The 26,587-nt window shown below is 33.7% G+C and overlaps 2 protein-coding genes across 2 annotated transcripts; one reads left to right on the top strand and one right to left on the bottom strand.

The window, feature by feature from the left end:
* Positions 1-1,104: 1,104 nt before the first annotated feature.
* Positions 1,105-19,651, bottom strand: LOC136820858 (isoamyl acetate-hydrolyzing esterase 1 homolog). The gene is made up of 5 exons (XM_067077096.1): positions 19,553-19,651; positions 13,490-13,542; positions 10,021-10,325; positions 9,189-9,316; positions 1,105-1,474 (listed from the first exon to the last, which is right to left on the bottom strand). Exons 1-5 carry the CDS (start codon positions 19,616-19,618, stop codon positions 1,307-1,309), a joined length of 720 nt encoding a protein of 239 aa, XP_066933197.1. The 5' UTR covers positions 19,619-19,651; the 3' UTR covers positions 1,105-1,306.
* Positions 19,652-19,716: 65 nt separating this feature from the next.
* LOC136820845 (FAD synthase-like) lies at positions 19,717-26,382 on the top strand. The gene is made up of 2 exons (XM_067077082.1): positions 19,717-20,846; positions 24,484-26,382. Exons 1-2 carry the CDS (start codon positions 19,859-19,861, stop codon positions 25,170-25,172), a joined length of 1,677 nt encoding a protein of 558 aa, XP_066933183.1. The 5' UTR covers positions 19,717-19,858; the 3' UTR covers positions 25,173-26,382.
* Positions 26,383-26,587: the final 205 nt, after the last annotated feature.

The raw sequence follows: 26,587 nt of genomic DNA, 5'->3' as shown, positions 1-26,587 counted from the left end.
TTGGAGGAGCTCTCAGGCTTGTTTTACATAATTTTAAATCAAGTTATCAAATGTTTCACATTTTGTACATTATTCAACATATTTAGTCTACTCTGTTTCAGTGCATCTCGTACATCTGTTAACCCACTTATTAAAGCTATCTAGCTAAGCTCTATTGGCTGACCTTCCAGCCTCGGCTGGTTTATTAGTATTTGCAATCGGCGGAGTCGTTTTTGCGTTCGATCAGACTTAAGGATATATACATGTAAACATTGTTTCACTAACTATTTCACTACTTTAATTGATTCATTTCAGTTCTGAAAGACAAGGTGAAGATATACTTTGGTTATTCAGCCATAATACTACAACGATTTATGCATAAAAAACTTATGACTTTGTGCATGAACAAGATTTGGACGTGACAAGCTGACAAAAACTTTTGGCAAGCAGACCATGTTGTTTGTTTCATAAAATTGATATTGGAGAATCTTTGTGCGTCAGGAGTAAAACATTCTTATAATAAGTTATTTCAAAATATTCATATAATTTCCTAGCAGCCAGATTGCTACTCAAGCCTTGAGAATTTCTCAGAAAATGAGCTGGAAATTAGACCTGGAGCTAAAAAAGTCCTAAGTGATAAAAAATTTTCTTTTAAAAAGTAAAATCTGTATTATACCCATAATAAACGAATTCTTGACAACTTATATCCAAGATGAATCAACCAAAGTTGGCTAGTTTGTATTAAAAACAACCAGAAAGATACCAAAACTTTCCATGTGATAAATCCAACCAAGAAAACCTTTTCCCAAAAGGCAAAAGTTCATTCACCTCAAGTAACAAGCTTTAGTAATACACGGGTTACAAAATTATAAAAGTGCAGTCAAAATATGTGATTACTCGAAAAAGTTCACGGTGATTTTATTCCCATGTTACTTTCTTTACAGCTGATAACTTTACGAGTGTCATTAAATTTGAACCAATCAGAAATAAAAGTCATGTAACAAGCACATAAAAATTTCGAGTAAAAACGTGATTTGACTTCAAACTTTATTTTTCAACCTGTGTAGTTGCTTCTTTTGTAATTCCAATGTTAGTGATAAATGTCTTGTCCAGAGTACCGAGATCTCGGATCATCTGTCCAGCATCAGGCTACCCGAATCATTTCATGTTTCGATTAAAAAACTACAAAGAGTTTCAATAATATAAAGTGAGCCTAAAACTCTTGTCAAGAAAGAACCAAGTTATGATAACAAAACAGATAAGAAGTCCCAATTTTATAACATCAAGTTAAAAAATGTTTTCTTACAGTAGAATAGCCACATAATCTTTATAGTAAACTTGCTTCTCGGTTGTTGAAATCGATATTTTTCCAGTCAGGATAAACCATTGGTAATCTTTCCATAATGGGGTCGATTTTTTCTTTGATTTTCTCGAATACAAATTGGTTCCCTGATTCGCTGAAGTGTAAGCCATCGTAAAAAAGATCTTTCCAATTCTAAACAAAAATTTAACAGGGTTTTGAGACTTCTGGTTACATACGCATGAATTTCCTATAAGCAGATTCATGTAAAAAAGTCACGGAAAAACGGTGAGTATAAAAATTGGCTGCAAATTTCATACGTAAACATATTTTATATGTCCAGAGTGTGAGGTAATCTTTGCATGTTTCAGCCAATCAGAGATTTACTCGACGTTTTTCGTACTTTTTTACATGAATCTGCTCTGATCTTGCTAATAGGAAATTCGTATATTTGCGGAAAATATGGTTTGACGAGCATAAAACTTTCATGGATATTTTTGACCAAAATAGTCTAAATAATGCCAACATCTTTCTAACAAAATCGACTTTTTGACAACTTTTCACCATTTACACTTGGCCTTATTTGGTCAAAAAAGACATATATTTTAGTAATATTTTGAAGATTCGTCCTTTACCATGATTAGGTAGGCACATTTCCCTTACTCTCGGGTGCCTAATAAACGGGGAGGATCGGAATAAACCGGGGGGGGGTTGGAAATCGTAAAACTTAAATAAATGGGGAGGACAAAATTGCCGGGAAGGGGGCTGGAAAATGTACTTCTAAGCACTCCAAAAATAAAGTAATTATAGACTATTAGAGCAAAATAAGGGACTGTTCTGTTCCTTCGACAGCTAAAAATATTTTCAAAAATTTGTAAACGGGGGGGTTCTAATAAGGTCCGGGGAATGGGTTGAAAAAAATCAAAAAATTAACGAGCGAGGGGGGGGGGGGGTTTATTAGGCACCTAAGGGTAATCCATCATGGTCCCCCGTAGTAGGGCCCGTCTACAAAAAAACAATTTAATACATCCTCATCGGGTCGGGTGAAAGAAACAGTGCTATTTAGCGTCTTAAATCGAATGAACTTTCATTAATAAACAATTACAAGATGCAGTAAATAACCCTCCGGAAGTATCCATTGCTAAACTTTGACTGGGATCAGATCCCCCATAGAAGTCAGTCTTTCCCTCACTCGCTATCAGGACAACTTTAAAGGGGATCATGTGGTAAATTTTTCCTTTCAGAAAATTTTCTGAAAAAATGCAACATGTAATGGTAACGATATATGTGTAAATACTAATTTGACCTATGATGCCAGGTTAAGCTTTTAAATTTATTCACACTCAGGGTTTGTTTGAATATTATCCGGCAGAGAGCAAGCTATTGGCAAGTAGAATTGACATGTTAACTCGTCTTTTACGTCTATTTTTAACAATGATTGATAAATATCGATTATATTCAAAATTTTCAAAATTGAAATATCTTTTTTTCATTAGCATGGTATGTTTTGTTTAGAATCTAAGATGAATGCAATTTTCGAATACTTGGTATCTTTTGGAAATTGAAATTGAAAATTAAAACAATAGCGTAGTCTACAATATGCCTACAATTGGAAAAAGTAATAATAATTTTAGGCAAACAGATATCTTCAGAGCGAGGTAGATTTACCAGATGATCAGATGGAGTTTTTATAAGATACTTTAATAATTGGTCATTTGAAGTAATAAAAATGACGCGTTCTTTAGAAAAAGTAACAAAATTGTTTTTATTACTGGTTGACGACCAACCAAATCAAATAAAAGCTTGTAAAAACTCCATATCTTCCAAGATTTACAGAAGAAATTAAGAAGAAAACGTTTAAAAAGAGCAAACAAATAGGCGGTCGTACAATATATCTATTTGGTTTTTAAACACAATCGTTTCGCAGAACGTCAGATCGAAATCAGTTTGTGTTTTGCTTTTTCCACCTATTGTAACTATTGGGGTACTCTTAGGTTCCAAATAAACGGCGGGGGGGGGGGGTTCGAATAAACGAGGGGTCTAATTGCCGGGGGGGTTGGAAATTGCACTTCTAAAAAATTAAGGTAAATATATGCTAAAATCAGGCTATTTAGGGCAGCTGAAAATATTCTTGAAAATTAATGAGGGGGGGGGCTAATAAGGTCTGGGGAGTTGGAAAATTTTCGAAAAATTAACAAGCGGGGGGCCGTTTATTTGGAGCCTAAGAGTTTGATGAATGTCTTCTGAGAAACATTTTACAATTTTAATGAGAATTTCTTACAATTTTATCTTTTACCATGTTTGAAAAACATCTTTATGAACAAGATCAGGAATTATAAAGATAAGGAGTATTCTGAAATTTTAGCTTTTTTGTTTTTGTTTAAAATTCTCTTTGATCATCAATCTAGTTTATGAAGATTCGAGAAAGTCGAGAAAAACTTTACTTAGCTTGCTTTAATTGATTAACTGATTGATTGATTAAAGTACACGTTTTTCTTTTATAAGAACAAACTATATAAGAACATAAGGCTTCGAAACACGGCCTAAATGTTAAGAACAAGTTAAGAACATTTTAAGGTTTTATGGACTTAAAAATAAGCTAAATAACATGTTAAGAGATTAAGAGCATCTTTAGGCTTGAAACCCCAAAAAGTTAAGAACTTCCGAAGGCTTCAAAAATTTTGGATGTTCTTACAAAAAAACGTGTACGACAGTGTCTTCTCTTAAATCAAATGTTTCAAAATTAATTTCTTTCATTTAAAATCCGCCTTTTATCCAAGCAAATCGCTTAAGTTTTTTAGTTTAAAAGATGTGACATTTTCTGTTTGATTTTCACATCAACTTCAAATAGATTATTAAGTAAGCTGTCCAAACTTTATTCCGAAAAAGAATTAAGTTTTCTTTTTGAACTAATGTTTTGAATTATTAATTTTTAATGAAGAACTATTTACAAGCTTCAAAAAGTTCACTTCTAATCAAATCAAATGGAAAATATCTGGGCGGAAGGACCATGAAGGTAATAAAGATATAGATGGAGAGAAAACGTTTCGATAATGACCTAAATGGTCGTTGAAATCTAAGAAACGTAAAAAAATTGAAACTTTTAAAGATTTAAGACCTTTCATTACAGTTTTAACTCTCTCTAATTCAATCTTCCAAATATTTTCTTCGAATTAGAGAAGGATTTGAATTACAGAGAATAATTTAAACCATAATATTTTAGTTTGAATTACAGAAAGAATCGAATAGTAGACGTTCGAATTAGAGAAAGTTGACTGTAAAAAGCCTTTGTACGCCCTGTACAGGAACGAGTTTTCAAACAATCTGTAACAGAAAACACACAGAACAGAAAATCTGATGCTGTCTCTAATACCATAGCAACAAGAATAATGAAAAGACTCTATTTTCTAAGTAAGTTTCTTTTATTTGGTATTTTCTGGTAAAAAAGGACTTTCAAAGGAGCTTTTCAAGATCGAAAATCAAACTCTATATATTGTAATCTACGCATTAGGGAAAAATTATAACATAACAGCAACAATCAAAATGGATGGATATTCGATAGCAACAGGTGGTGAATCAGCATTTGGCATTTCATTGCCAGAAGAGTACTACAATGACTACAATGATACAACCAGTGGATTGATGTCAGGAATTAACGAAACATTTATCCACATTCTTAACGACACTTATTTGAACTGTGCTACGGGAGGTTCTCAAGCAACCATCGAAATCATATTAGGTTCTTTCCTCGCCTTGTTGGCAACCTTATCAACATTGTGCAACATTTTTATCTGTATAGCCATGTTAAAAACCGGAATTTATAAAACTAATCAAGACTTACTGATACTTCTCTTAGCCATATCTGATTTAACCGTATCCGTCATTTTGGTACCGTTTGACGCCTTTGATTTGATCGCTTGCAACAAACAGCAGTACGAAGTAGCCGCTTGTTCGAACCAAGAGTTAATATTCACATTCAGGTATCTATGGAGGGCAATACTTCCTATCCCTAATTTGGTGTTAATGCTTATGAGCGTTGAGCGCTTTATCACCGTTCGATTCCCGTATAAAACGAACATGGTCAGAAAGAAAACAATCTTGCTTTGTTATGTGTTTATTTGGATGTACTCAACCGTAATATTCGGCAGTTATAAAGTTGTTTTCAAGGAAGAAATAGAAATATGGTTCGACATATCTCGGCTTGTTGTAAGTGTGTTTTTACCATTAATTACAAATCTATCAGTGTATTTTTACATTCTAACACAAGTGTACTATCATCTGAGAACCATTAAAAAGCTAACAGTACGAAAAGTGAAAAGTGACGTCAGTTCGCATAGAGAGAAAAACCGTAACCACAAGCGAAACATTATCTTTTTATATGTCACGGCGACTTTCATATTACTCTGGACACCAGCTATTACCTACAGAATTATCTTTATGGCAAATCCCAATCTCACCAACAAATGCTGGCATGGCAATTTATGGTTTATTCTGTCCTCTTTTATTTATTTGAACAGTCTTGGAAATGTTTTTATCTATGGAGCATCCAGTCGCGTTTATAGACAATCGTATAGAAGTATTTTACCGTTGCTTCAAAAAAAGAAAGCACGCACGTTCGAGCTTTTGACCAAGAAGACTTCGTCGACTATTAGCAAATAAAAAATTTATAACATTCTTGAAAAAAATTTTCATATTAAAGGAACAATACACATTTTGAAAGCCTTTGACACATTTTAAAGTTTTTGAAAACTTTGTATAAGAACTGTTTTGTATTATATAAGCTGTGTTGCGCTAACAGCAATGGATGTTAAAATTAATCTAAATGCTTCCCGTGCACGCGTGACAAGATGATGATAAGACTTGAATCATAAACCCTTTTTAAATGAACGAGTCCCAAAGCATATTTTATAAAATGTGAGTGTAACGTACGTACCCATTGACCCTTTAAGTGCCCTAGAAATCTTCACCAATTCAAACAGTAAACTCTCATACCCAGCTGGCACACGACGTTGTTTTAACGTTCAAATAACGTTATTTGGACGTTATGAATGTCACATGGACGTTGTTTTGACGTTGTGTGCCGTCTGGGTATGCATATCTAACTAGAAATTAGAAGGTCCATTACAACAATAGCTTAGAGTCTTCTCTTTGTTATAATAAGTGCCTTGTTTGATGGAGGAATACAAGGAATGAAGGTTCAAATGAAATCGTTAGAGGGCAGAGGCTAGTAGAAGATATCCAAATTGGTAAAAGAGCAGACCAATTTTCAAATTCTTTTTTGTTGAGCCATGAAACACCTTCAGTATTTATGGCTTATTTCAAAATTAATTGCCGAAGCGATAAACGTGAGATACACTCGGGTACAGAGTATGAAGCAAGAGACATTACTGTAAATTTCAAACAAACAAGCTAGATGCTGAATGGACCTACCTGATGATGAAAATTAGATAGCAATAAGGAGAAAAATGAAAACAATCAGCTCTGAAGTATAGCGTTTAGCGATATTGCATAACTCATGAAATTTTATCATTGATTGTTGATTGGGGGAGAGGGAAGAGTAGTAGGGAAAAAATAGAAAGTTCCGGATGCAAAAATCAGTTCTATCGACAATTGAATCATGCTTGATGGTGGACATTATTATCAATAATGTTTTTGTGTGAAAAAAAAAATAAAAAAATATGAGGAAAAAGTCCAATGAAAACCTGCAAAAACAATAATTTCCGGCATATTTCTGGCATTTTCGGCCGGAAAAAAAATTTGTTCAAAAATCAGAATAGGCCATGTTTTGGGCATTGCTAATACGCATCTTTGTGCAAAAAGTCAGAATGTCTTTAAGACAAAATTATGGTTGAATGACTTCGCTTTCTTCAATAACATCGACACTGGCACTAGTCTGAATCGCAGACCTCTACAAAACCCCAGGTAGTATAGGTCTGCTTAATGACCTACCAACCGCTTTCAGGTTCGGTTTTTTTTTAATTCGATGTATTTTACAGAATTTTGGCGAGTTAATAATTTGATTGCCATTGATGTGCGCGCAAAAACGATCGTTTCGGACGTTTATAGAATGTTTACATTCGAAATTCGAATCCCAGACCAGAAAAACAAAACAGAAAAAAAGATAACAAACAATCTGATGCGCGCATTTTCTACAGTCTGTAAATTTATTTTTGACTTTTGCTTTTATAAGATATCTGGTCTGTAAATTTATCAAAACTTTTCCTTCAGCCCTTCGGTCGAAACTCAAAAATACAAGTATGAACAAAAAAGTGAAAGGAAACAACCAAAAACACTCCAATCTCTTCAAAAGAATTGAAGCTGAGTACATGAAAAAGATAAACACAAAGGCCAAACAGTATCGAAAAGTGAAATGCCAAAGCTGAAGAAAAGATTTTTGTTTGTTTTAACATTTAACAAGGGAATAACAACACTCCCTTTTGTAGAATCATAAAGAAGTAATGTATAAATATTCAATATAGCCCCCAAAATGTACTGTATATACATAACTAAAATACCATGAAATAATCTGCAACATATCTGTAGAACTGACAAAACAATTATCTGGAGCCAAAGTGATCAACGAATCCAGTGTGGCAAAAAATTATACACTCCTACAAGTCCAAATTCAAGCATCAAAATGTAGTTTTATGAATCAAAATTTTGTTGGTGCACACAGAAGATACATTTGATAAATCTAATTTCTAATCTTTTACAAAATCTCCACATTAAACAAGAAAGGAGGAAGAAAAAGAAGCAAACTTCCTTCCGCCTACTTTTTTTTCGAAATCCAAATATATTTTCCAATCTATGATTTGGTGCCTCACAGAAAATTTAAACATTACGTAATGTTATTTTTGTAGACACTCGCCAGCTAAAAATGTCTTTAGCCGTACATCGGCTAAAGGCGGCAAATCTCTGGACAAAGAAAATATCGCTTATTAAGCATCCTCTATGAGGAGCACGAATCCGTTAGTGGATGCCAGCAGCCTACACTGGCACAGAAAAGGCTAAGTAAGGCATCATTTCAAAGATCTCTAAACTGAAATAATCGGTTTGATAAGTGAGGAAAATGTTGTTATTTGTCAAGTAAAGTGAAATAGTGCCAAATTTTTGGGTCTGAGATTTAAATCCATTTTTGACCCCTAAACTACAATTGTGCAAAGTCTCATGCTTGTACGCCTTTGTGCACAATGTTAATGACTTTTGGCACATTTAGACTGCACTAAAAGTAAAAGTATTCGAAAGAAAAGAAATCATTTTAGGATTGTAAACATTGTTTATTGAAAGATAAGCCAAGAAAATAGGTAAATATATTGAATCACAGACAACGTTACAAGACCAAAACCAGCTACTCTCTCACTTTAGAACATACCAAACGCACTGCCCTAGCTTCCAATTTCAGAATCTATAAGTAAGCTTAGATTTTAGCCTTTCCTTGTTTTGACAATAAAAATCGTCCCAGGACATAAAAATGAAGTTTTAAAAACAAACAAAACGCATTGTCATGATCAAAAGTACAAACTCTCAACAAAATCAGACCATACTTTAAGTCTCCAGGACACCCCCAAAGTTTTGGCCTCGTTTTGGCGAAAAACATGTCGTATGGCGCCAAAAATCAACACTTTCAATAACTGAAAAAATTTTTAATTGTACACAGGCTGCAAATTAAAGTTTGAAGACAAATCACGTTTTTACTCGATATTTTTATGTGCATGTTACATGACATTTATTTCTGATTGGTTCAAATTCATTGACACTAATAAAGTTATCAGCTGTAAGTTGTAAAGCAAGTAAAATGGGAATAAAATCATGTGAACTTTTTCGAGTAATCACATGTTTTGCCTGTACTGATATAATTTTGCAACCCGTGTATTGTAAGATCTTAGAATAATCAAAAGATAGAACTTACCTCATTCAGCAAAGTTTCCTTGTACAAATCAATGAATAGGACGTCTGGAAACTTTTCAGCAATTTCATTACAAGCTTTTGCATAATGTTTGCTGTTTGTGCTATCCGCTTCAAAACCACCAGAAACTCCTGAAGAAGCAGGAAAAAGTAAAGGTCAGGAGAACTAAATAAGGTATTATGATCGATAGAACTAGAGTGGAAAAGAGTGGACTCGATAGGAACGTAAAAAGGGCTTGATTGAGAGCGTCCTGAGACAGGCTAGTTTTACCCTACTGATGAGTACTGATACCCTCTTTTTCTTTTATAAGCATACGGGAAAATCGGGTCGAGGCTCAATATGCTTAGGAAAATCTCATTTTAAGCCTTAATTTATGCTTACTTATATGCTCGATTTGTTGACTTTCTTTAGGTTCGTGAAAATTTTTAAGTCGGAACTTTGTAATTTGGCGTCACGTGCGAAAACCTTCTAAGAAAGCTCTAACAGTTTTAAAAGTAACCCTAAAAAGATCAGAGCTTTAGAAAAGTTACACGAACTTTTTTTGTATTTCAGCTTGAATGTATGCTTAACATTATACTTATTCTTTACCGACTATGAGCCTAAAGTATACTTATAAACATTATGCTTATAAAAAATGAGTGTATTTCATTGGTATGTACCTTCAGCGACACAAGCCTTGCATATTTAATTCTGTTTGATTTTCAGAAATGTCTATTTTTAGGACAATTTTCAATTGATTTCAGTGTTGTGAAAATGCTGATTTAAAACATTTTAAAAAGTGAAAATGAAATGAAAAGCCAGAATCAAACATTTAACTCATGGGAAGAGCAGTTACCTATAGTTTCAAGCATATGTTTGGTCCAATGTTGAACATCCACAGGTGGTGGGGCAATGAGAACGATATTATGGATACCATTTCTGCGCAGAATTCCAATCATCTTTTCCATATTGTCTTTATAAAGTGGAATAGAAGTATGCCTTACATCAAGAGATTTAGATACACAATCGTTTGAACCCAAAAGGAGAGTTGCAATTTTAATTGAACCATTTGCCTTATCCTTTTCGAGTAGGTCTGGCAGCATAATCAATAACTCTTGAGATGTATAACCACTAAATCCTCTGTTCAAAACATCACATTTCCTGGAAAAGTGTATTATTTTCTATATGTAAGATGATGGTTTGCAGTACTGCTGCCCAGGCGTTAGAAATTTGAGCAAACGTTAATTCTATAAAAGACTTCAAGTCTAGCTGTGAAAAAAGAAATATGCACCTAGCCAGGAGGCAGTATGCAGTATACTGATGAGTCACAATAGCAATAAGGACGAAATGCATACACCTGCTCTGCCACACTAGAGTTGGACAGATATTCTATAAGCTTTTTCAAATATATACAATCAATATAAATTTGTAATTTCAATTCTATCATGGCTCATTTAAAATAAAGCAAATATAAAGACGACAAAACAAATTATTTAATTTTCTATTAAAAGTCTACCTTACTACCTAAGCAAAATTTGTTGAAATAAGGCTTTTCATTGGCAAAAAAGGGGTTTTTTCTTGTCAATTTTTTAAAAAAATTTGAAGTTATTTCTCTCGAAAATTAAAGTGCTCTTATTTTAATCACCTTTTCAATGGCACATGTAATGTGTTAGAATTAAAACATCTTTTCAACACAGGTAAACAAACAAGAATTAGTTCACACTTTTAAAGCAAATGGATCAGTACAGAATAAGAATATTACTTCAGTTAGTATTTTGAGTAATAAGTGCATTGGTGGTATGCTCTAAGAAATGGATCAAAATTTATAGGTACACATATCATGTCCAACACATACAATACACCCTCCTCAAGAAGACTAGGGAATAGTTTACTGGAGTACACTTCTTTTTTTATTAGAACCCAGTTTATAAGAACATTCAGGCTGAAATTTGTCGAAAAATTACATCGTACATCGTAAGAACATGCCCAGCCTCAGTTTGGAAGAAAATGACCAGAAACTACAATTTTTTCCTCTTTTCAAGCAGTTTTAACCGAACTTAAAGATGGATTTTCTAAAATCGAGAGTTAAATACTGTCCAAATTTTACCAATTTTAAGTCGTGTTTAAGTGCTCTTTATTTTGCATGATATTGTCGATTTAGAGTAATATGAAAAATTAATAACGCATTTAAGAAAATTTTAGGCTGAAAATTGCTAAAAAAAATAAGCACATCCAGGCTCAGCCAAATTTTAGGTGTTCTAATAAAAAAAACGTGTAGCGGTCCTATGTTAGGATACAAAGTATGCAACCCTCTCAAAGTATATAGTAGAGTACCCTTTTTTTTAGGGTAGGTGAAAAAGTTCAGGTGCCAACCCCCGATTCTAGACACGTCACTTTTCAGCCCTTGTCCGTAAATCGAAAATTTCAGATTTCTTCTAAATATAGTCAAGTGAGCCCTCATTTTAAAGCTTATGAAGTAGTGAAACAGAATATATAAGAATTTCTGAAATATCCTGATGGTACATGAAAAAATAAATAATTATTTTTTCAAGAAATAGGACTATGAGAGCTAAATAAGTAATCTAAAAATTGATAAAACATTGAATCTCGACCAATACCACTGGGTTATATAATAACTTCAATCAAATCAATTAACAAAGGGCTTCCTTGAAGGTAGCACTGTAGTAAAAAGTCAAGCAGCAATTTAGTAATTCTTTTATTACCACATTGTGTGGGGAAAAGTTTATTAAATTCCTATAAAAACTACTTATCATTGGAGTAACTGCCTTACCAAGTTGCATTATATCTTCAGATATACTTGCCAATATTAATTCTACTAGATGCTTCAGTTCAGTTTGTTTGAGGCAGGCAATGTATTGTTATCTAAAGGCTCACCATGCTCATAAACCATACACTCTCCAAAACACCCCTTCTGCAAAATAGTATGCAATTTTCCCAACTGAAGTTTCAGTCTGATATTTTATACCCCCACTGAAAAAATCCTACCAGGTCTGTGAGAAGGGGTGTTCCAGACTTTGAACAATCAAACAGATCTTTGCGTACAAACATATTGCATCTTCTGCTTGGTTAATATTCATCACAAACTGACCGAGAACCATGTCTCGCAATGTCTTTAATTAAATGGTAACTCATGTGGGTCATCAACTACTTGTTCATACCTATAATTTACTTTGTAGGTTTCAGCTTCATGTAAGTAATCACTACACTATCACTATCAATGCTAACCCCAAGCTCAAATGCATTCATTCATGGTTTTGATTTTAATTCATATTTATTTGCCTAAGCTTTCCTTTTTTGTTCATTTTGTTTTTCATTTTCTTTTCCTGTTTTCATCCATTTTGGAGTCTGTTTTGCTGCAATAGTCTGGGGTTTAATCTTTACCATTGCCTGCCAGGATATAAAATAGACAGTTATATTCATCATGATTATCTTGTGTCCAAATTTTTTGTCATGATGTTTTTCAAACTTTATTATTTACTTTATTTACGAGCTTCTTTTGAGTGTCTTTCTTAGAAGAAGAAGGGATTTTTGGTTATGGGCTTCATTTTTGATAAGCTTTTCATAAACATTAGCTCTGTCTTATTTAGTTCCTCAATATCCTTATCTTCTGTTTCTAGATTGCTATTTTTCTGACAACATTATGATAAAATGATATTTTTACTGTTCTCACACCAAAGCTCATTTCAAACTTCAGGAGCTAAAATGAGTTCATTAGTACTTATCATGCTGCAAGTGTACTTCAAGTTTCTAAATAATGTCCTCTTAAAAAACATATACCTTAAAAGAATTTTGAAATTTCATGACTTCACTGTAATCTACACGAAAAGGAATTTCACTGAAATGTCCAAAAAAGACAAAGTTTGAAACGGCCATCATTTTTATTGGTAAAAAAAACCTACTTTAGATATATTCTTGATCTGTGAACTATTAGCTTTAAAATGAGGGGTCACTTTGCTATGTTTCAATATTTTTTTTAATTTGCAAATTTTCTTTCCTAGCCCGATTTGGGTTAGGCCTAAATCTTAGGGTAGGGACCTGAAAAATAATCCCTACCTCACTTTTCAGTTATATTTACTTTTCTAGACCCCCACTACATATTTTAAAAGTGTTGCCAGACTTTAAAAGGCAAAATCAATTTTTAACATAGGACCTTATGGAAAGGAGTGATGTCAAAACATCAGCTCTCTTGGCCTATTAAAAAATAATTCAACAAAACTTTTAAACCCAGTCTCGTTGTGCTATAGGGGTTGATAGGTGTATAATCAGGTATAATAACTGCTTGAGTCTAAAATGTACAAACAAACCTAACATAACATTCTTGAAGCTTTGCAGCAAATCCTTTTGGGCTGAAGGCTAACTGAAAAATAAAAAAAACATTACATTAGAAGAAAAACTGAAGCTATATAAAAAAAGAAATACTTAACAATCACTGAATACTCAGGTCCAGAGTTGTAGGGGGTCCCAATAAAAGAGGGGCTGTCCGAAATCCTACCTCCGAAAATCCAAAAGTTAATTAATTATATAATTTATCAATATATTATTAGTGATCATAATAAGATAAAACCAGGCTTTTTAGAGAATTGACCTTGATGGGGGGGGGGTCAGAAACTTTTTTTTTAATTAGTAAGCGGAGGGAGACGTTTATAGCTTAGAGTACTTTTATAAAATTTAATAAAGATCACTCACTAAACAAAAAACTCAAATTTATAACAACATCAAACCCATTTCGCAAAGCACTCTGGGAATGAACTTTAATTCCTTTCTATAAAAAACAAATCACAGAGTGCGATTGGCTTTCAGCGCAAAACACGTTGTGATATTTTAAGGATCTTTTTCCCCACTGATCTTCATCTGACTCACTGGATGGATAAAAAACGATTTTAATGAGCAGAGGTATATATAATATATGGTTCAAACTGGGAGAAATAGTGGACAGAAGGGAAATTCTTACAGAATTCTTTATATCTAGGGATGTCCTTGAATACATGTTTTTTTTTTTATAAGCAAGTGTATGCCCCTTGGTCAGGCTCGTGTATGCTTAAGTTCTCAAAGCATCCAGGCATAGTTTATGCTTATTATATGCTTAAGAATTATGCTTATGATTCACCCCGAGCCAAGTTTTTAATGAAATTTCAGAAATTTTGTAAAAATTTGTTCAGATTTTGGGAGCAGTGGAATGTAGCTAGCCGTAGAATTTCTTATTTTTTACTTGACCTCTACCAAACTTTTTTAAACAGATAAAAAATGACAACTTGAAAAATATTTTAGGCTGACATATATGCTCGTGTTATGCTTAGGAATTCTGCAAATCTGAGCCTTTATATGCTTATAAGCGTTATGCTTATAAAAAAAAAAACATGTATAGGGTATCGTGCCCCACTCATAGCTGTCAACTTCACCTCACCGAAATGCAGATCTCAAAGTTGGAAAATTTTCCCTGATAATCAAATTTTTCAAAATCAAAATAAACAACAGGAAATGCAGGGGGTCCAGTACACTAACTGTGTACCTCCCCCTGGAAAATCATGGAAATTTTTCCGCAAAATCTTTTTTGACGGAATTTTTTTTGGTAAATCAAGGAAATCAGGGAATTTTTTGCCCTAATATTCCAAAATCAGGAAATTTTGCCTTTCCATTTTTCAAAAACTTTTTGGAAATACAGGAGATCCAGGAGAAAATTCTGAAAATGCGAGAGATTCGGCTGAATGAGAAATCTTTGACATGCCAGAGTCTCCCTCTCAATGCAGGAGAGTTGACAGCTATGCTGCATATACTGTTAATTTTTAAATCGAGTGCACACCCCACCCTTGGAAGGTGAAGGCTTCTTCATAAAAGCGAAAGACATATATCTATTTTTCGGATCCGGCATGCGGGAATATAGCAGGCGATCTGGGTAAGGTTGGTATGGGTGTGGTTACGTATATCAGATTGGCTAGGAATTGGGTTATTATCAGTTAGGGTTAGGGTTTGGAGCTCGAAAAGAGCACTCTTTTGTGATTTTCTCTTAATATAGTCTGGTCTGTAGTTTGTATATATATACAATATAAAATAATATCCGTCAGAAACACTTTCCTGGCATGAATCCGTGGCACAGTGGATAAGGCGTTAGGTTTCTAAGCGATGGAACTTTGCATTTGGTGGGTTCAAATCCCACCGGTGGCGATCTTTTCGGTAATTCATTCAGTCGGTTAGAAAACATAGAAAATAACTCACATAGAACCGGGAAGTCAGAAAAACTTAGGCACTATAGACTGGAAAGTACGAAATAAGTCCAGACATGTTTTTTGTCTTTATGAAGAAGCCACAACCCCCCTTGGAACCAAAATGACTTAAATGAGCTTTGATCGAAACTCAAGCAAATGACCATCTAACAACAGGTGCATGTCACTTTGTATGACACTTTCTAGTTCGACAGTAAAATAGTCCAAATCGATAAAATAAATTTACAATTTAGAAGTCTTTTTTTCTGACGTCACTTTTGTTTGAAAACGAAAGATTTTAGAGTGACGAATGTTGAATAAGTGTTTTTCAATAAGATAATATGAATAAAAGTTCATTTTAGCGGCATTTTGACATCATTAGAAATAAAGGACGCAATCAAATTTGCATAAAGATAATTTATAGCAGAAAGAATCCACTGCCTTTAAGGGTCCACTCTCTTTTTGCATGTTCAGAATTATGCTAGTATATAAATCGCAAACTTTAATTCCAGCCCCCCTCGCCTACCAAAAAAAGAAAGGTCGTAAAAACAGCTAAATGCAATTTCTTGACTCTTGATAAAGCGTAATCCTAATAAGCTTCCAAAAATTTAAGAAAAGTTGGGTTTAGGGGCCCAACATCAAAGTCGGAACTTTGGATTTTTATAAGCACGTGGTTGTTTTATCAAAGATTTTATATTTTCTAAAACTCTCCTAAGTAGAGGCTAAAACTGCGAAAACCTCTTTAGAAGACTTTCTTAGTAAACATTCCAATCAGAGGGATTTCCCCAGAGATGATGTTTACTTTTCGAATCAGAACGAAAGACAAAACATTCGAATCATAACAACAAAGAGTTTTCCGTCAGCATAAATAATAACAGATCAGTAAAAGATTTCCCCCTTCTTCTTTCTCAAAAAAAGTAAACACATAAACCTTCAAATGTAAAAAGATTCGAAGTCTATTTTCTTTTCTTTGGTGTTTCTTTGAAAAAGCATCCACATTGCTCAGTGATTTGTAAGAGGGAAAACCCGTTGAACTTTATTAGCAATCGTTCGAAAATATCTCTGAGAAAAAACCTAGAATAAAGATCTTGCTATAAAATTTACGTTTCTGAGTAAGAAAAGCATTATACGGAGGAGAAATTTTTGTGTTCAGTGGATCATGGATTTTCTTTATCATCCAAAATTGAAATTTACAGCTTTCTACCCTTTATTTATTTTCTGGTAGAAAATGGTATATGTTTTGTTGAAAGTATTATCTTTCAAATTCTCCTTATCATAGCCGTCAAAATTGACATTTTCAAATATTATGCATTATGCATGATGCAATATGCATTATTTCTATTTCTATTTCTATTTCTTTATTAGCATGAACTTTTTACAAGTTATTTTCGCTAATGGAACAAAAAAATAAATAAATGAAAAAATATTACGTAATTTACAGATTATAAAACAACTATAGTGTACAATTCAATAAAAAAAAATAACAATATTAAATTGAATAAAAAGTAGTAATAAATGAATAATAAATAAAATAAATAAAATATGCTTTATTCAATAATTAAAAAGTCTAAAATCAAAAGACTAAGATCAAAAAGAGCTAGATTTAGGCAGATTCGAGAAGTCTAGTAGTATATTGAAGCTGAATGTGATTTCTCGGGATTTAACTATATGAATTTAAGATATGAATTGTTATAGGCATACTATAAATAAGTATAGATTATATGAAAAAATATGAAAAAGGTATAAAATAAAATATATATTTATAAAAAATATACAACTTGGTATTAGTAAAAACTTCGTTCTAAAAATCAGAGGATGAAGATTTATGACTAAAGAATAAGGATTAGAATAGAGACGCACAGAACGATGCATGGCGAGAAAAACTAAAAGTATTTCAAACAAGAAAGAAAAAGACCTAAATTTGGCTATAAAGTAACTCTTAAAATTCGTTAAAATTTAGGGATAATAATTTCTCTTCAAATTTATCACATTCTACAATATTTACAATATCATCAGGTAGACGGTTCCATAAGCAAATTGAACTTGGAAAGAATGATGAGCTATATACTTGTATTCTGCCGTGTGGTTGGATGAATCGTAAGGTAGAGCAGCGTTGACGTTTTGGGATATTTTCTGGATCTATTTCTTTCGTCCTGTGATAAATGGAATGCAACATCTTTAGTTTGGCAATTGACCTACGATCCTCAAGTGACTTTAATTTAGATTTGATTCTTAGTAATGTGGGGCTGACATCATAATCCCAGGAGTTATAAATCCATCGCAGCGATTTTCGTTGAACCATTTCGATTTTATCTCGTAGAGCATTATTATTGGAGGGGTCCCAAACTGTGCTTGCATATTCTAAGATTGGGCGAATAAAGATTTTGTAACACTTTAAGCGAGTTTCGGAGTTGCTTTTAACAAGGTTTCTTTGCAGGAAGAATCGAACAGCGTTGGCTTTTGCACATACATTATTAATGTGAGAGTTCCAAGTAAGACGTTTAGTTAGAGTGACTCCTAGGTATTTAGCCTTCTCTACCAGTTCAAGGTTGATATAGACCTTTTTTCAAAGAGGACGTCCTGTTGAATAATTATGTAGTCCAGCCATAAAAACAATGATAGAGCCATGCATAATTACTGTATCATGCATATTGTAATAATTATGCATTGTTTTTCTGTTGGACTACATAATTATTCAACAGGGTGGCCTCTTTGAAAAAAGGTCTATTGTGTATGTTGTAGGATTCTACAACAGTGAGTCTTTTGTTAGTGACGGTTAGGATCTTACATTTGTCTGGGTGGAATTCCATCTGCCAATCGTTTTCCCATTTTGTTAGATTGGATAGGTCTTTTTGTAGCTCCTCTGCATCAGCACTGGTTGATATTGGGCGATACAGATAAGAATCATCTGCAAAAAGTGCAAGTTTAGAGCTTGTTACATGGGGCATATCGTTGATGTATACTAAGAAAAGCAGTGGGCCCAGAACAGTACCTTGTGGAACACCTGATGTCACAGCTTTACAGCTAGATGTAGCTCCTCTGACGACGACAGTTTGGGTGCGATTAGAAAGGAAGTCTGATATCCAGTCATGAATGTTTCCACAGACACCGTAGTGTCTTAGCTTTATCATGAGTTTTCTATGAACCACCTTATCAAAAGCCTTACTAAAGTCAAGCAATACACTATCAACTTGTTCTTTATCATTCATACTTTTAGCAAGTTTATGTACAGTTTGCAGAAGTTGTGTCTCACAGGATCTGCGCTTTCTAAAGCCATGCTGTGATTCAATGAGAACTTTCTCACTTTCCAAGTGGTTTATTACATGGCTGTGAACTATGTGCTCCAAAACCTTACAAGTAGTTGAAGTGAGGCTGATTGGACGGTAGTTTTCTGCCTTAGCTCTGTTTTTGTTACCCCCTTTGTAGAGAGGAGAAATGGTTGCTTTCCTCCATTCATCAGGGATTTTGCCTTGTTTCATCGAGGCTGAAAAGATTAAGATGAGAGCGTCGGCTACTTCATTGGCACATTCTTTTAAGATTCTTGCCGAAACACCGTCAGGACCACTGGCTTTGGATGGGTTGAGATCGTTGAGAAGTTTGAGAAGACCATTTTTGGTGATGTGGATCTGCATGATTGCAGCGCTTTTTGGTCCATTAACTTCTGGGGTAGTTCCGTCATCAACTGAAAAAACACTAGCAAACTGTTTATTAAGAATTTCAGCATTATCTTTATCGTTTGTGTGGATAATACCTTCATCTAATAAGGGACTGACTCCAATGACTGACTCCATTATGTTTTATGCATTGTGTACCCGTCGAAAATAAAAACCAAATTTTGGAACTTGCGCTTTCTTTAAGAAAGTGTGACCAGTAAAAAAATAATAAAATTTGATTGGCTATGTTTTCAACTGTTGTTAGGATCTGGGAAATTAAAACTCTCAGCCCATACCATGCTTTATATTTCGCCATAAGTATATAGAATAAGAAATCATAGCATGGATCTCCAGGCTATGTCGGACTACTACAGAAAGTGTCGGACTACTTGACAACCTCCCCTAACAACAGACACACTAGAAATTAAAACCTCCAAATTTTTGTTCTTACAATGTTTGCAATATTGAAAACTTTTTTGTTAACACAATGCAAGGGTAAAAAGCTTTTATATACCTGTGTATTTGAGTCGCCGATGAGGTAAAGCTTTGGAAAATCTTTCACTCCACCACAACCAGCCATTTTGAAAATAAATTTTTGATTTTTTCATCAGCGCGCGCTTTATCACGTGGGGAGAAAACGATTGTGCATAGGAAACCCCATTGGACTTCGAACTAAAAGGAAGTCCCATTATCAGCGTCAAAACACAATCCAAGATGGTCGATTTTTTCTGTCTGCAAAACTTGCACAATTTTTGAAGGATTTAGAGAAGGTTCCTTGTTGTATTTTCAAATAATCTAACAATGGAATTGATGTTTTGAAATGTTAAGGCTCGCTAATCTGTTTAAATGTAAGTGTAATCATAAATCAATAAGATTATATCGGCGAACTGTGTTCTTTGGCGTTAAAGACGATAAACTTGTCATGGCTTCATCATCCAAAAAAGATTCTGCTGAAGATGCTGCTGCCAGAAAAAGAAATGCTGGAATTATAATCATTGGAGATGAGATACTGAAAGGACATACCAAAGACTTAAATGCATCCTTTCTTTTGTCAAAATTATGGACAAATGGGGTCAATGTCAAGAAAGTCTCCTTTGTTGCTGATGATGTTCAAGAGATCGCCAGTGAAGTGAAAATATTTTCAGACAATTATTCCTTTGTAATAACATGTGGCGGGATAGGACCCACACATGATGATACAACATTTGAGGCAGTCTCAAAAGCTTTCAATGAGCCACTTGTTGTAAATAATGATCTTGTTACAAAAATTAAGCTTCTGACATCGAAGGAAGATCTTTCCCCTGGGCTTTTGAAAATGGCAACACTTCCTGAATCTACCAAACTTATAACAGGACAAGATCCAATAACTGGGACATCAGTAAAATATCCTTTGATGAATGTACATAATGTATTCATTTTTCCTGGAGTTCCTGAATTCATGCAAAAATCTTTTACAGTGAACCAGTATCTATTTTCGGCAGAAAACAAATTCTATCTAATGAAAATCTACATCTCTGTAAATGAAGACGAAATATCAGCTAAAATAAAAAAGGTTGATGATGCATTCCCTGATGTTAGTATTGGGTCTTATCCGATGTTGAATGATATTTACAAAGTAAAGCTGACATTAGAATCTGAAAATCAAGAAAGTTTGAACAGTGCATTTGATTTGCTCATGAAAGAACTACCCTCTCAAATCATTGTGTCAGTCAAGAAGTGTGAACCAAATTCACGAGAAGACCACCATGAATTGATCAATACAAGCAAAGAATGTCAACAAAGATCAAGACTGTATTCATCAACACAGTGTAAGTGTTTATTTTATAAATCAGAAATTGCACCATCTTTGATCTTGGTTCTTTGACCACAGTTGAGACAAAAATTATTTGGACAAAGATCCTTACAAGACTTTACTTGAAAGTGAGTAACTCACTTTTGATTCCTTTTGATTCAAGACCTATAGTCCATAGACTCCTTTTGGGTAGGTATGACTAATTCAAAAATTTCATTTTTCATCCGTTAGGGTAAATTTTGTCCTACTGTAAGTATTTTTCCTCAAGTAGAAAATAATGGTTCTCTTTTTGGTGACTTTCCTAAATCAATCAAACTTTTAATAAACATCTGGTACATAATGGATGTACAGTTATGGGAAAGTGTTAAAAGTTTAGTCTCCGCTACCAAGGTTTCAAAAGATGACTTAGGAATCCTGCAATATTCTTAATTATTCTTCTAATCCTTAAATTCTAGGTTGATTTGATTAGCTAATTTCGATTCGGAGAAAACTCTTGGTTCTAGAATGAAAGTAAAATGAGAAATTACAGTAGTCCACTTTTAAAAACAATGTAACATTCTGAATAATAGTTTCTTTACAGGTATATAATGTTTGCATAATGATATTATTTCAAAAAATATTTTCCAGATGCTTGCATCCCCTTTTTAATGTTGTTCAAGGAAGTTTAGATTTTTTGTATTGGAATGTCTTATCCGATTGTTTCGCTTTTATAATTCATCTTTGGAAGTTCAAAGTACATATATTATTTCAATAGTATGCAGTATTGTATTAGAACTTATTACTACTAGTTATTGGCTTGTCAGAAAATGCCCACTAGTCTTTTATTGTGACTTTTGACAGCGTCAAAAACTAATTCAATTAGTACAACACAAAGAATGTATATATATAACTTATGAAACCTAAGCAAGCAAATCTCCTTTTGATAAAAAGTCCAAAGTTTGAATTTTCTCTCATAAAGCAATTCTCACACTGTTCCACATCAGAAGCCTCTCGTGTTTTAGTATAATTTGCAAAATCTAAACATGAAAGAAAAACTTTGGAATCATTATAAAGGTATGACTTTTGTTTATATTTAATACTTTTGGATGCATTACATGTTTATGTTTTGTTTGTGCATGAGTTATAATGATCTTGAGAGATCCCCTTTATTTCTCAATGTTCCCTTCTCTACGACGATTGCTTAAATGGTTGTAGGAGAACTTGAGATCATATCATGACATTCTTAAAGAATACAGGGCTTTATGGATCATATAATAATAACAATGCTCTATGAGTAAACACGGCAAGATAGAAACAGAGAATGCAATGTGATCACTTTGTGATTTTTGATAATCGATAGGTAAAGGTAATTAGTAAGACAGTACACCCCTGTCTCACAGACCCACTGGTAGTAAAATTTTACTGGAACTTTTTTCCTCAGTGGGGATAAACATTCCTATTGAATTCCCAATGGGGATAAAAATTCTATTGTTCCAAGGTAAAAAGATCCAGTGGGGATGGTTTTGGAGTACAATTTTTAAGCATAGAATTTCGAGTGGGGATGAAATCAAAGTCATTTTCCCAGTGGGGCTGAAATTCCCACCGGGGAAATTTTCCAGTGGGACTGGGGTCCCAGTGGGTCTGTGATACAGGGGTGTATTAAGTTAGTAAGACTAGTCAAAAGCTAAGAGATTTCTAGTTTTCTAGCCGAAACCTAAGACTATATTATTGGGCATTTCAGTAGACAGAAATTTTTCAGTCAGGTATTTATACTCGAGTAATACAAACTTAAGAAAAGTCGTTGAGTATATAATATATATTGGAGGTTTCAATTTTGTGTCGTATAAGCATAAAATTGCGTTGATTTTTAACATTAATGCTCCAAAACGATTAAGGTATCATTAAAGATTGCAACAATTATGCTATTTAAGTCTGCTATTTATCTTTTTTTCGATTGATAATTAAATGGTCGACTCATTAGACTTCCTCTTACATAATTAGTGAAGCTGACTTTTTGTTCCTTTTGGATTTAGAGCCCTATACATTTTACCATAAGAAGCCATCTTGCCTCAAGGCAATTTTTGCTTTGTTTGGATGATTTTTTATTTGGAAAATGGTATTTGAAACTGTATTTTTGAAGTCTATTTGAAAATTCCAGCTTAACTATGTACTCTCGGGTACCTTATAGCTGTTCCCCCCTGCTAATTAGTTTTTGGGAAAATGCTTTTGAAAGTTCCCCTCTTTTGTCCTAATTCTGCTGTATTAGCCTCCTTTTCAAAAATTTTCCACCCAGGTAATTTTTATTCCAATCCCCCCTTATTAAGTTTTGAGATTTTTTCCAATCCCTTGCGTTTACTGAACTGTTCGATAATACTACAACGACTTCTTCTAATAGAGGTTTAATGAGGTCTTTCAATTCAAGTTAATTATATCTCGACTTCTTTTCTGTCCGTTTGTTTATCACCGTTGTTTGGCTTATTATAATGTTTACTATACATCTGAATACATATGTTGGTGTTTTTTTAGAACGTACTAAATTGTGTTTTGGGTATCTCCTGTTTAAGACAACTTTTTCTTAATGAAAACCTTTACATGAGTATTTCAATTTATTTTGAGAAAAAGAGATAGGATGAAATATTCCGATTTTTTTGGTCCGGCTTTAATTGGATAAGTTAAACAGCTACAATTTAAGGACAAAATTAGGAGTAATCTAGGATGAGAGCTTTCTTCTGTGCGAATGGATGAAAAATTTCCCCAGTTAATTACTCCATATATAAAAGATTTTGTCTTGAAATTATACTCTTAAATGTAAATTATTAGAAAACGTAAGCTAAATGATGAAAGGGGTAGAAAAGGATAAAAAAATATTGATAAAAAACGCGCTGTCCAAAAGAATGTTTTAAAAACTGATGGATATTATTTTGAGGATGAAAATTATATAGCCTATAGTCCTATATAAGTGTAATAGTAAAGAATGTATCTTTCAGAAAATAGCAATATAAAACAAGGTAAATCCTTTTGTGAGTAATTTTGTCTATTTACTTGAGAAATGGTTTTTTAGACTCAGCAAGCCTTAAGATGTTTTTAAGTTGTTCTTTATATTTTGGCCATCGAAGCCTTATGTTCTTATATAGTTTGTTCTTATAAAAGAACGTCTACCTTAAGGGAAGAAATTTTTCCGCGAAATGAATAAAAACCACCTTGGACGATATTCACTTAAATTTTTATCCCTAAAAAATTCAAGAAAATCCTTCATTCGCGAATTTTTTCCGCGAAATACGCAATTTTCGCAACCTTAATTCGCGAAAATATCTTCCGCGAAAATTTCTTCCCTTAAGGTATCATTGTTAAGGCTTTGGATGAACTTTGAAACTATGCGTTTGCTGGGTAAGAACACTTCACATATTAGCACATGCATAATTAAAGGTTTATTTTTACATAAGTGATTCCGTTTCATATTAGACACGTGATTCATATCAGTGTATGTCTATTGTTATTATGCTGATATAAGCAAAATGTCTTTCTTTTCCTCTTTCTGACCAATCTTCCTCCACATCCTTATTAATCCAATGTGAAAAGCTTGTAATCCTTAAAATTGATGAGTAAGCAAACAATTCGCTCTCATGTAAAAACAAAACCTTTAATCTACTCCATTCTTTCTCTTTTCTTTACAGTAAACTCCCTATCAGTGGTCGATATGGAGCATTATCTCGATACAAGCAATACAACATCTCTTGCATCTGCTTTGAAGTCTGCATATGCTGTATTCAATCAAACCATTCAAATGTACTCCTTAGATGAAATATGTATTGGATTCAATGGTGGTAAGGACTGCACTGCCGTTCTGCATTTATACGTTGCATTTATCAAGAAATTCTACCCAGATAATACTAAAAGGATTACTGGGCTTTATTTAAAGAATGCTAACCCGTTTAAAGAAGCTCAAGATTTTATTAAAAACTGTGAAGCGAATTATAATATTGATATGATTGTTATTCCGGCTAGTATTAAAGAAGGCTTGGAAAATTTGAAAGAATCGCACCCGAAGATTAAAGCTGTGATCATGGGGACACGTCGCCACGATCCTTACTCATCGCAACTGAAATCGTTTACAATGACCGATGTTAGCTGGCCTAGTTACATGCGAGTATTCCCGATCCTAGATTGGTCGTATGCCGAAGTATGGGATTTTTTGAGAACTTTTGATTTACCTTACTGTCGTTTGTATGATGAAGGATATACTTCTTTGGGTGACCCTAACAATACACTTAAGAACCAAAGTTTATTATTGAAAGATGGTAGATACTCACCTGCGTACATGTTGCAAGAAGAAAGCTTGGAACGCGAAGGACGAAATAAATGATGGCGACTTTCTTCAAAGAAACATTTTATCAAACACCTTGCTTATCCTTATCAAACACCAAACACCTCAAGGGGATTGGGTTCAAGTTAACAAGGGTTGATTGACGTTATGTATCAAATGTTAGAGATGTTAATGTAATAAATTCAGACACTTGACGTCTGTTAACTCTGGTGAACTTGAAACTTTCATCTAGTTAGGGGCAAGAGTTGATAGATGTAAACAATGTATTCGACGTCCGAATAACAATTAACCATTTCAGTCCCAGAGACCCACAGAGCGAGTTCCTTCGGGGCCAAACTTAACCGGGCTATATCTCCAGAGCTAAAAGATTCCCGGAACTTTCGTAGCTACCATCGGAAAAAGCATGAAATTCTGAAGACAGCAGGTTGGTTTTGAGGCGCCCTTACCTCTTAACCGACGGTGCGAAACTTTTGAATTCCATTCAAAAAGTGCAAAGGTCTAAGACTGAAAGGGTTACGACGTGTGTTTGAGCTGGACTAATAAATGTTAAAAAATTCATATCACCGCAATCGATAATGACTCTCCTTGAAAAATAATCTCTCTATTTCGATAGCTAAAGTTAGTTAGATCTGCTCGATTTCAACGAAGAAGCCACTGTATGTACAATGACCACCACCTGCCCCACGCTTTTGTTTTGATGCGTTCTCTACATTCTACTAAACGACCCGGGGGGGGGGGCACTCAAGGTTAATGAGGTGCGGCTCTTAATGGTATATTTTCCTTCCCAAAGTGCATTGTAAGAGTCAAAATCAGCAAACGATCTTTGCCCTAAAAATCCATTCGCTTTGAATTTTCACTCTTTTTTTATCTATGTGGAAACCATATCAGCGAAATTCGATTTATTCCCTCACATGTAAAGTAAATGCACTTTGGTTCATATACCTTATATTATAGCCCTTGATAGCCGTTGATATGAAAACCTTCTTAAAGGTCTGTTTATACTGTGGCATCTCGAATGAGACTCTAATTATGTCTGTGTTTAACTGTTTATTGATTTATTAAGTTAGTATTTTCTTGTACTTTTGCATTAACAACGTATGGATATTAATAGAGAGGTGTATTTTATATTTTTACATTTTTACGCTGATGATATTTTCAAATTTTTAGATTCTGTATTTTCATTGATTTTCATCATTTTTTTTATCTAGTGGTAGATTATGTTATTATTTACATGAGTGATACACCTTTATTAAATTGATCGGTTTTCATGATCTCGTACTAAAATTTATCTTATATTTTTTTGAACATTTTCATAAGGTCTTTGGCATCTTACTCGAATTCTTTGAACAAAAGTATTCAAATGTCACACAATAAAACAGAAATTGCCAATTTAAAGTCGCTTTAAAGTTATTCTTATATTGTTTGTTCTTATAAGAGCGTTTATCGGCGATCTA

This window comes from Clytia hemisphaerica, unplaced genomic scaffold (assembly GCF_902728285.1).
Source record: "Clytia hemisphaerica strain Z4C2 unplaced genomic scaffold, Clytia hemisphaerica genome assembly, whole genome shotgun sequence".
Taxonomy (NCBI): Eukaryota; Metazoa; Cnidaria; class Hydrozoa; order Leptothecata; family Clytiidae; genus Clytia; species Clytia hemisphaerica.
This window is presented reverse-complemented; position numbering and strand designations above follow the sequence as displayed.